This window comes from Gopherus evgoodei, chromosome 2, assembly GCF_007399415.2.
Source record: "Gopherus evgoodei ecotype Sinaloan lineage chromosome 2, rGopEvg1_v1.p, whole genome shotgun sequence".
In the NCBI taxonomy this organism is placed as follows: domain Eukaryota; kingdom Metazoa; phylum Chordata; order Testudines; family Testudinidae; genus Gopherus; species Gopherus evgoodei.
Genome location: NC_044323.1, coordinates 57,983,711 through 57,996,179, shown reverse-complemented (window position 1 = coordinate 57,996,179; position 12,469 = coordinate 57,983,711). Strand labels below are relative to the sequence as shown.

The following is a 12,469-nucleotide window of genomic DNA, read 5'->3' as shown; positions in this document are numbered from 1 at the left end:
TCATCTGAATTAAAGCTGCAGAGCACTAGTTTTCCATTTAAATTGCCATACACACCCAAACCCAAGATCCACTAATTGCAAGAATGCGGCACATATTTCATACTTTACAACAAAAGTGTCCAGTACAGATTTTTAAATGCCCTTGGTAGCCAACCAATCACAATGTTTTGTCAGATTACCCTTCAGAAGAGTAATTCAAGCAGGAAGAATATTTACTAGATGTTAAATTTAGCTATTTAAAAATGTTTTCCTACTTTGGGCCAAATCCAGCCTTGGCCAGCACAGTAAGAAAGAGCAGACACACTTCCTGGTGTGTCCCCTGCTACAAGGGGATAGGGATAGCTCAGTGGTTTGAGCATTGGCCTACTAAACCCGGGGCTGTGAGTTCAATCCTTGAGGGGGCCATTTGGGGATTGGTCCTGCTTTGAGCAGGGGGTTGGACTAGATGATCTTGTGAGGTCCCTTCCAACCCTAATATTCTATGATCCTGCTGGGTGGAATGCACCATGGATTACACTTTGCTGCTTCCTCTGAGCAGGAGGACATCTGGTAGTAGTTAGCATTTGCTACAGGTTCTGGGACACTTGCTACAGTATATGGGGCTGGCTACTAGATGCCTCCCTAAGCCATAGACCATTTCTTCTTGGGGACAAGGTGCATAGGGTACAAGTTAGCACTTGCTCCAGACCATGGGGCTAATAGACAACTCACAAAGCATTTCTTTTGTGGGACGGGGTTCATATTGGTTTGGCTGTGTACTCTGGGGAGATCCTGCATGGCTGTTTACAAAAGGGATTGGGAAGGTTGTTGTGGAGAGAAGAATTAATCCTATGACTTCAAATCAAAGTAGTCTAGGGAACGAAGGCTTAGCAGATATGTCACTGCACTGATATATTATTAGCCATCACCCACGAGGGCATGGTGGTGCAAGGACCAGAGAGGCTATTCTAGCCCAATGACTGGAGTAGAAGCCATGGTGTGGGACCACTTTTACTTCCCAGTCTAGGCATGAGATTCGCACCACTACCACCCTCACAGAGATGCCCAACACCCAGTCCAAATATATATGTAGTAAAGTAATACAATTAATCTGTGATGGAAAAATATGGATTAATTCAGGAGTGCCCAACCTACAGCCCATGGACCATACATGGCACACCAGAGCATTTCATAAGGCCCACGGCCTGCTTCAGCACAGTACACTAACAGTAGATTCATCAGCATTCTGCCATCATGTTAACATCATTTTAGTTTACACAAGTGTGTATACAGACACTGCTGTACATAGAAACAACCTATCTAAATACATACAAAACAAGATGAACTTAAAATATAAATTGATATAGGTGACTTTAAATCTTATTAAAATATGTAGAATGTGTTTGGCCCACACAAGGTTTGTGCTTGGGTTTATGTGGTCCTCCTTTGTAATAAGGTTGGGCACCACTGGGCTAGTAACGAAAGCCAACAGGAAAAAAGCACTCTTCACAGAAAATGAGGGAGCTGAATTTTCAATGCAAGGCTGCATCGGCATCTCAACAGCTTCTTGGTTTAAAAGTAATTTCTCTTTTCTAATTAGCTAAAACCATAATTTCTTTTGTTTTGACAGGTGCCCATGTAATGGATGTGATCTAAAACCACTAACAGAAGATGTCTAGGACATTTTACAGCAACTTAACCTCATCCTTCTTTCTTTACCTGCATGAAGGATTTCACTGTTTTGATTTTGGATTTCAGGGGAATCTAATTGCTTAATCACTTCTCGCCTCTTTGGAAGATTTTCTTCCTAGGAGGCAACCCATGGTGCTTCTAATTAGCTTTGCATTTAGTTCAGTAAATTGTTCTTAAAAGAAATTCAGGTTTTTCTTTTTGTGCACAAAAGTATGAATGATAAAAACTGAAATCTAGATACATTTATACCTTTGTTTATGTCTACATTGTTGAATTTTTGCTTCATTTATTGTCTTTACAAATAAACAACTGCTATGCTAAGCGTTTCTGATAAAAAAAAAACCAATGGCTTTTATTTTGTAGAGTTCCATATACGTTTCTGTGGAATTTCCAAAATGAACGTTCACAACACTTCTGTGGAGAAGTTCAAAAGTATTCATCACACATTGATTGGCCTGATAACTCATTTAAATATTGAGCTCTTCCAAGAAAAAGAGACCTTCTGAAATGGATTTTTTGGTTAGTCTTCAAAGTCAACATTTGTATGAAGGACTTTTCTTTACCATGATCAAATTATTTAACAAAGGTTAATTCAATAGCATATTCTTTTCATATTGACCCAACTCATAACTATTAAGGGGAAAGTAAAAGCTATCTTCCTAAATAGATGAAGGCCACATGTAATTAAAAGCAAGTTTGGGTTTAGTTTTGGAGTTTGGTTTATTTGGGGGGGGATTGGGGGTTGGTTTTGTCTTTTTTGGGTGTCAACTTGTTTTTCTTGCAGAGATTCAGAGACAAATTAGTTAGAGCAAGCATTTCTAGCTTGTAAGTCTGTTGTTTCATGTCTGACTGGCTCCCCAAGAAAGTTGGAAGTTACTGCTAGTTTTACGGTTACTCTTTTTGTTATAAGTTATTCTGCTGATAATAAGACATGCGAAGCAGTATGTTGCTCTACTGACAGGTCCCGGCCAAAAACAACATAGGCAAGGAAAAAAGAATTTAAAAAAACCCTGCAAAATGTTTATGAATTCTAATCCTCAGCACATGAATAAATACAACTGACAAACTGCAGAGTACCTTACAAAGGCCTTTCCTGACCTTTCTAATTTGAGTTCAATTGCATGTGCAGTGTTTAGAAGCCAAAGTGGGTCTTGCCAATGTTTTTAAACTACAGTTGCAGTACGTATCATTATTTGTAAAAGTGAAGTGCCAGATAATAAGTTATAATTACCCTATTAATCACCTGCAAATAATTGCATTCAAGGAAGAATGCATCTTCAAATTACAATAATTGGTGACTTAAAGAAACCAATTTTTTCTGTCCTTGACTGGAGGAGACTTTATAGTTGGCTGTGCAAATCTACAATTATTCTGTTGAAATGAGGCAGTGTACATTATATATATGCTATGGTCCATATCCTCATCTAGTATTGATTGGCATAACTCCATGGAAGTCGATAGAGCTGTCCTAATTTACACAAGGTGAGTATCTGGCCCTATATCTACATGCCCTTCCTTATCAGCCTACCCATCTCAGCAATACCTTTAGTCATAGATTTTCTGTGAGCAGTTTCTTATGGTGGTGCGTAATGAGGCGGAGTGGCTCCCCTTCCCCCCAGGGAGGGTCGAGCCCCATCAGTCATCCAAGGGGGGCAGGGCCGCTGGGCAGAAGTCCCGCCCCTCAGAGGGTCAGGCGGCGACCCGGAAGAATAAAAGCCGGGCCCCAGCCTTCAGTTGCAGGTATGCCACCGGCAGGAACAGATGTGTCCGCCGACACCCGTAACTAGGAGACCACCCAAGCCAGAAGCCGAGACCAGGAGTTGCCAGAGCGTCCCCGCGGTCGATACGACGAGGATCCGCCGGAGCGTCCTTGAGGCCGCTACAACGAGGAGCTGCCAGAGCTGCCTCACCACTACTACGGCCCCGAGGAGCCCCCAGACCAGGCTTGGCCCGCATTCCCAGAAATATTACCGGACCTGCCACCCAGCCCGGACTGGGAGGAACCGATGATTCTGGACGTCCCCGGAACGGAGGCCCCGGACCAGGTAGGAGTAGAGGGGGAGGTAGGAAGTAGCCCGGGGGCACCTGCCATCAGTCAGGCTGCAGAGCTAACTTTGCCAATGTCAGTGTGTTTCGGTCAGGACCCCCACTGACCATCGGTAGCGGTGACAGCCGCTCCCAGGGCCCCGGGCTGGAACACAGAGGAGTGGGTGGGCCTGCGTTCCCCCTGCCACCCGTATCCGGGTGGCAGACTCCCCCTCTCCCCGGCCAAAGGGCCAGAGCTGATTGTAACTGTGTTTGGTGCCCGCCCGAACCAAGGGCCGGGCCCCATTTGACTTTGCCACTGCTCTACCCTGCCCCAAAGGGCCAGAGCTGATTGTAACTGTGTTTGGTGCCCCGCCTGGACCAAGGGTTGGGCCCCTCCTGACGTTGCCACTGCTCTGCCCTGCTCCAAAGGGCCAGAGCTGATTGTAACTGCAGGGACAGACCTCCCCAGGGCAGGACTGCGGGCCTGAGGAGCGGCCCCGGGGACGACAGTGAGGCCCGGTGTGGCTCCCCTCCCCCTCAGGGAGGGTCGAGCCCCAGCGGAACCCGTCTACATGGTGATGATGACATAGTTTCTGAATCTTCCTTCTCCAAAATTAGCAGGAGCAGTATCTGCTCTCTCCTTGCAGTAACATTGTTCAGTTTTGGTTTGGAGATGTGTGTCTGCCGGTTTCCTGCATGTCCCTAGTTAGATTTAATACTTGGAAAATAAACATGCTTGTATTATAAATTATAATGTAAGTGTACATGAGAAGAATATTTATTGTGTGAGAGGTTTCAAGATCTTAATGTTCATGTCTTTCCTCTAGTGAATTATAATGCACATGCACTCACACTTGTCTTTATCTTCCATTATTAAAAGTCCTCCCTTCCATTTATTATGCTATATTTTGCAAACAGATAAACCCATTGAATCACCCAGCCTACTTTATTGGCCTCAGATTACTGGTCCCCCTTAAGAGCCAATAGAGTTAGGTCAATATTTCAGTACACTCACGCATAACTCACAGTAAAATACATTTCATGTCTGTTTCCAACTCTAGGTATTTTTCTGAGAACGCAGAGGGTCAGCAGCTTTAGAAGCAGTAGCAGGTGTGAGCCAACATTAAACCAAAACGAGGCCTTTCTCACAAAGAAGCAACATCACCAAATGATCATCGTTGGCTGTGGAGAGCCAGGCCCCTGGCATAGTGGTGGGAGTAGGGCGACCAGACTGCAAGTGTGAAAAATCAGGACAGGGTTGTGGGGTAATAGGAGCTTATATAAGAAAAAGACTCAAAAATCAGGACTGTCCCTATAAATTTGGGACATCTGGTCACCCTAGGTGGGAGCATAGTTTCATTAGCATTATTTATCTCCCCATGAGGCTGCAAACCTCAGAGAGATATTACGTTAAATGTGTCCAAGCTAACCAGAGCCAAGCAGAAATCAGGCCGACACATCTCCAGTCTAAAGCTGGGCAAGGTTGCACTGTGAGAATATTGCTGTTGTGGCTGATTTTGAAGGAGAAGGATTCAGAAGATGTGCCACCATCACCATCACCACCACAGGAAACTGCTGTGTCAGATATGAAGTTCATGAATGATAGTGTGGGTGAGTATGGGCAGGAGGGCAGGCTGATCCGGAGGGTCAACAAAATTTTATGACTAAGATTTTCAAACAGAGATGCATGAAGTCAGGCATCTAAATTCATATTTCAGCACCCAAATAAGAGGCCTGACATTGAAAAGTGTTGTTCCTCCTCAAAAGAAGACACTGGATGTTCAGCACTTTTGAAAATTTTTCTTTATAGGCCATATCATAGGTCATCCAGCATGAAACTCAAATAGGGCTGAATATTCTGCTATGGAATGCTTGTTCCCAGAGAGTGCAAGGGGATGGGGAGAAGAGAGACCTTTCCAGCAACCCCAATCATCTTCACACAAGGTATCATTTTTTTTTTGATCATCCCTCCACAGTAGCACTCCCTTAATGTATTAATTCCTACACTGTCCCTGGTGCCTGCAAGGGAGCAGACTGAGGAACTTTGGGGTTTGGGGTTGCTCCGGGGAGTTTCTTTGCATTAATTTCCTGTACCCAAGAAGTTCTATAGCTCCTTTTCCTGGAAGAGGTGCCTTGTACCTTCTGAATCAGGCTACTTGTTCTCAAGACAGGCCACTATAGTGCAGAGTCCGTGTATGCAGCCTGTTGGGGTGTACTATGTTGCCATGTAAACTAAGTTCAAGACTTGCAGTACAGTCAATTTTCCTTAACCTGCAAAGGAAAAAAATAATGGGCTTGTGTCCTTCATTGCTTTTTTGTGATACATAAAGAAAGCCTGAAAGGATTTGGCTCAAAGTAGGGGGGAAAGGCATAGGATAAGTGGGCTTCCTGCTTGTGTTTAGTACCACAAATTCTTGTCTTGTCTACTTTGGAAGTTTCTATGGACACTGGAGAATTGGTGAAATTGAGACTTCATCAGAGCCAATAGATTGAAAACTGAGCAGCTGAAAGGGGGAAAGGATTTTTAGATAAATTGTTTAAAACTGTTTTTTAACTTGTATTCAACTCCAATGCTTGAAGAACATTTGAGAAAAAAGATCTCTGTTAAAGGTTCATTACCAGTACCCTTTTGATTCAGGCCTGAGAACTCCTGATACACATCTCTGAGATGCTCAATACGTTCTCCAGCAAAATTAGGGAAGGCTTCATGTGACATTTTTGTTATCTATAAAGTAGAATATAAGCAAAAAAAAAAACCCTTTCAGGCATTCTTTATGTATCATTAAAAAAAAGGCATAAAGGTCTTTTAAAAGTCCTTCATAGGTGATCATATAGGTTATAAGCAATTTCCACTATAACAAACAGCACTTCACACCAATTTAATAGGCCTGAAATGGTGCCCTGAAAAGGAATTAGGAGACTAGTAAGTGAGTGAGTACACTAAAAAATACTGATTACTGAGGCTGTCAGTTTCCAGTAAAAATAATGACTTGCAACCCTGTTCCCCATAATAAGATTTCACAGCCCATGGCATGAGAACATGTGACAAGGTCACAGTTTAAGGTAAAGGTACGTTGCCTTTATGTATTTGATTTTTGTATGTGCCTTTAGCAGGTTTACTCTTTATCATTATCACCACAGAGTGAGCACATGCAGAGAGCAGAGATTCGCCAGTAGACGGTGGAAAGAGAAGTATCAAAATACTGCATGAAAATGTGCTTTTGCTATTTTCAGTCCAAGAAATTACCAGCAATCTTGAGAGAAGAGCCTGTTTTCCCACAATAGCTCGCTCAAAACATGATCAATGATGAGCATCAGTGACCCTCACTGATGTCAAGGCAGGTTTTCAGCACAGCGTATTGAGTCCTTCTCAGAATCAAGAATAGTTTTGCAAACCCTAGAGATTCATATAAACATCTGATGGTGGGGTGCTAATCAAAACCAAAATAACTTCCCACTCTTTTGTGTTTTGCTCATTACTAAGACATGTGCAAAAGGCACTTATTTCTACACACCGGGAAAATTAAAAGAAAACAAAAAGACAGAACTTTTTGAAAACATTGATTGTCCTCTGAAACCCTTGGACTTGTCTTTTACCTCATTTCCTAGAAGGGCATTTACACAGGCTTCAGATGCATCACAGATGGCAGTAAGGTCATGTCCTCCCTCCAATGCCAGCACCACACGACCAGCTGCTAGCTTCAGCAACTGCTTCGTTAGGTGACCAAAACCTAACATGCAAAGACAGTAGTGCAAATTATTAAAGCAGAACAGATATTAATGACATATTTTACATCGGTTGTATCAGAAAGTAGGAAACATGAGGATATTGCACAAAAACATAAGATCAGAACCATGGTCCATCTATTTCAGTAACCTGGCTCCAACTCTGGTCAGCCCTAAATACTACAGAAGAAAGTGTAACCATGTACCTCTATATTCACACCCTACTGCAATGATATTTGTACAAAATATGCCTTGTGAAGTATCATATGAAAGCTAATAACACACTGGTTATTAATATCATTGTAAAATGATACACATTCACATAGTTATAGGTGACGCTATGAATTCCTACTGTGTGACGTTACTAGAACATGTTTACAACCAGACAGGCTAGCCTAGGAAAAGGTAATAAACAAGTCTGTCCTAGAAAAGGCATTGCGGATTTACCACAGTTTATATATTAGCAGTAAACAAAACCATCAAGCTAAACCAGAGGCATTTAATCTGATCCTGAACTCAACAGGTACAGATTTAATATGATTCCTGTACCCCGGAGAAACATGGGAGACTAAATCCCCAGGAGGCCTTCCTAACTTTTAAATACACATACCATTGGGGATATAAGGAATAAAGAGAGAATCCACCTTTGTCCTTCAACAAAGAAGGCAAACAACAACAGCAACCCAGCAACAAGTGATTTGAGCTCTGTGATGGATCCTGGCCAGGCTGGCTAGTAAAAGCTGAAAAGGAGCCTGTGGGTAAGAGATACTATCTTGATCAAAGACTGTATCTTGCTAAATTAAGTTTTAGACTCTTAGATGCATTTTTTCGCTTTGTAAAGGGACCAGCAAAATGGGCCCTGATCTTAATGTACTACCACAGTGTAAAAAATAAATAATACTATACGTTACATTTTGGTATTTGGTAAAGTCAGTGCACTAACAACACTCTTGGGAATCAGGCTTAGTGCAGGCTGGAACTGTTCAAGGTTTACCAGACAGTTCTGCTAGTGTTCCTCAAGTATTGATCCACAACACTCTGTATTCCTGTATCACAACCAGAGGCTGCCAATGGAGCTCCATTGGATCCAGCTTTCTGAGGATATTCAACTCAGGTAACACCACTACTTAAATTTCATCTGAGATTAAAGTTAGGTGAAATTATTTCATTTTTGTTTCATTAAATTTCATAAAAAGATAGATAATTTGGGGAGGAAAATTTTGAAAATGGTTGTGTAATTTCCAAGGGCAGTTTTTGCTTTTGCTTGACCTCCCTTCCAATGGTTAATGGCAGGTAAGCCCTTGAGACTTTTTAAGTTAAATTCACAACACACTTGTAGCCCGGGTCTCACACTTCTATCCACTCTGTTCTAGTTGCTCTTCTGACAGTGGTCCCTACCAGCTCCAGAGCACTGCATGTTCCCTAGGTTTAATAAACAGATTGGCAAGACACCCAGGAGGTTTATAGCTCCAGAAAGACATTGTTACTGAGCTCCAGTAAGAATGGAATGTAGAAATTTGACATTTCAATAAATGAAAAAAGTATTCTGGAGAAATGTTCTGAGGCACAGACTGAAGCCTTGACCCTGCAAGCATTTACACAGATGCTTAAGAAGTAAGCACATGAGTAACCCCACTTACTTCAATGGGACATATAGTTAAGCATGGCTATAACTGTTTGCAGGATCTGGTCCCTAATTATTCCACATTTTGCCTAATTGTTCACAAAATTCTACGTATGCATCTGACGAAGTGGGTATTCATCCAAGAAAGCTCATGCTCCAAAACGTCTGTTAATCTATAAGGTGCCACAGGACTCCTTGCTGCTTTTACAGATCCAGACTAACATGGCTACACCTCTGATACTTGACAAAATTCTACTTGCCACTTGTGCCAGGGCTGATCCCAGAATCCTTAAAGTGAAATGTTAATTCTTTAAACCAACTTATAACCTAGTGTAGCTCTCTAAGAACTGCAGTTTTAACTCTACTGAAGCCACTATACTGTGGTTCAAATCACACATGGTTTGAAAAACAAGCAAAAATTTAAATCTCTCATTTAAGGTCAACCTTCACTTGTAGTGTGGGGGGAAAAAAAGCTTTGCAAAAGACCAAATTTAGTAGGATAATAAAAGTGAAGGAAGGAGTGGAATGAGGATAACCTTTGATCATTAGCCAGTTTCCACTTTCTTTTACCTAGAGGATTTATTTCTGTTTGCATACTACACATGTGATCTTCAGACTCATATCAAGACAGTGCCAGCAGCAGTACCATGAGATGAACACATAGGAAATTCAAAAGGAAATGAAGAAGAATGAATAGTTCATGGGCTCTCCACATCCACATACTGTATAACTCTCTCTTCAGCTTTGTGAGAAGTGCAACTGGATTTTAAGATGCTATTATCCCTCACTTCACACAGCTTCTGTCAGGAAGAGAAAGTTCTACTGAATCCAATACCCTGCACAGTTTGAAAACAATATATGACCACAAGAGTGACTGCAGCCACAACATAATTTTATGGCAATAAATTCAGAGTCTCTCCGAACAGATTTTTCTTCTTTTTGAAAATTGTACACAGTACTTGTGATAGAGATCATACCAGGTTATTTCACCTGCTTGCTTTCCTCAAACTACTAGCAAATATCAACATTACAATAGTCACTACTGACTTAGTAGGAGATGTCTACACAATCAGCCATACAAGACATACCACTCCCAGTACAATTCCAGGATGGAATTAATCGGACAATGTCATAACATTTCTTCCCAGATCTGGACCTTAGCGTCCAAAATATGAGTGTTAGCATGAAAACCTCCAAGCTTAGTTAGCAGCTTGGACCTGGTAATTGCTGCCACCAGCCAGGAATTATACAGTGCCTAGCTCACTGTGGTCTCCCCAAAACCTTCCCTGGGGGACCCCCAGACTCAGATGCCTTGAGTCTTACAACAAAGGGAAATAACCCCTTCCCCTTGTTTCCTTATTACTTCCTCCCAGGCTCCCCTCCCTGGATGACCCTAGGAGATTCCCTGCTTCCAGTCCTGGAAACACAAGTACCGAGAGATCTAATCTCTCTTCCCCCTCACCCAGAGGGTATGCAAAGTCAAGTTTAGTAAATCTAACACAAAGAGATTTCCCCCCTGACTTCTTCCTCCCACCAATTCCCTGGTGAGCTGCAGACTCAATTCCCTGGAGTCCCCACTAAAGAAAAACTCCAACAGGTCTTAAAAAGAAAGCTTTATATAAAAAGAAAGAAAAAGGGCATAAAATATCTCTGTATTAAGGTGACAATATACAGGGTCAATTGCTTAAAGGAAAGAAATGAATAAACAGCCTTATCCAAAAAGAATACAGTTTAAAACATTCCAGCAACTACACACATGTAAATACAAAAAAAACCAATATAAACCTATTGTCTTACTATCCTGGTACTTACAACTTGGAAACAGAAGATAAGAAAACCTGGAGACTCCTGTGGTCACTCTCAGAGCCGAGAAAGAGAACAGACCCAAGACAAAGAACAAAGAACTCACACCCAAAACTTCCCTCCACCCAGATTTGAAAACGTCTTGTTTCCTGATTGGTCCTCTGGTCAGGTGTTTGGTTCCCTGTGTTAACCCTTTACAGGTAAAAGAACATTAACCCTTAGCTATCTGTTTATGACAGACAATAAGAGCAAAAATCTGGTAACATGATAAAGGGTTACCAGATGAAACCATTATGGAGGGGGCTTTTCTTCAGCACAATTACCCAAAAAGTCAAGATGACTTGCTCCAGGGATAGGAAATTACTTTAGCCAACAGTACCAATGCTTCTTATGACTGAATGAGTTATGAAAATTCATAACAAAGAAACGTAGATCATGTGCCATTATAGCAAGCTTAGAAAGATATTAGCTTCCTAAAGGAAATTCACTGGAGTGCAGAAGTAACAACATGGAAATAAGGAATCCCAGTCAAGTCATGATTTTAAGATGGGCTGAAGTTTATGACAAATTAATAAGGGGAGTGGAGGAGGAAGGGGAGTGGAGGAGCACTGTGAAAAGAAGCAGCCATCTCTCCTGGTATAATGAGACTGAGCATGTCTCTGAATTCCCAAGTGACCAGGTGCTTGGGGCAAGGAAGAGGTCAGACTACCATTTTTAATCCTAAACCTTCAGACTCACCCAAATCCTTAAAAACCACTAGCAGATTCAAATCTTGGCCTCTCTGTTAACATTGCTGACAATGGTGCCAGTTGTGATGGTGGCTTCAAAAAACAGTTTCAGTTCGGCCTTGCCATACTGTAAAAGGGTCTACTTTTGCTGTGGTGTACAAGATTTATAGTATGGTAGAATTTTATGTGAACAGAACAGGTTCCGATAGAGGTTTAAAATGGAAAGTCACATTAAAAATACTAAGAGCTTGATTTGCAGTTTAGCCTTAAATGGACATCTCTTTTTGAGCATGCAATTTGGTGGACAGAAATAACTGCAAGGACAACTCAGCCCATTTAGACATCTACATACATGAACTGGTGGGTACAGTCCATTACTTAGATGTGTAAATGACTTAATTATGCCCATAATTATTTGCGCCCATGAGTAAGGGTATAAAAAGAGGATGACATTTTGAAAACATCCAGCTCGAAGGATGTTGAAAATTAATTGTTTCAAGTGGCTAAATAATAAGGAAAAGATTAAACACAGACTGTTATTTCCCAAATGCTACTGTGAATGTGCTGCATCGGTACATTTCTTAATATTTACACAGCAGTAGCCAGATTTTTTTAAATAGTCTCAGTTTTTTTGTGCCAGGAAACTGTGAGCATGGTTTTGTGCCAACAATTATTTTCAAGCACACTTTATATATTGAAGTACCTGTTTCCCTCTCAAGTCCAGTACTTAGATATCCAGGGTGTGGTTTGCAAAAGTGCTCAGAAAATATAAAAATGTTGAGTAGGGGAACTAAATAATAATGGTGTAAACAGCAAATTGTAAATTTGACACTGAAATACATGGCTAGCCACACAAATCAAGGATATGCACTTGATGCGTATTCTTAAC

The 12,469-nt window shown here is 41.6% G+C and overlaps 1 protein-coding gene across 1 annotated transcript in view; it reads right to left on the bottom strand.

Annotated features, from left to right (window-relative positions):
* HDAC9 (histone deacetylase 9) overlaps positions 1-12,469 on the bottom strand; it is a 684,467-nt gene that overhangs the window by 23,396 nt on the left and 648,602 nt on the right. The window contains 1 exon segment of the mRNA XM_030550719.1: positions 7,297-7,430. Within this exon segment, the coding sequence (XP_030406579.1) occupies positions 7,297-7,430 (134 nt within the window).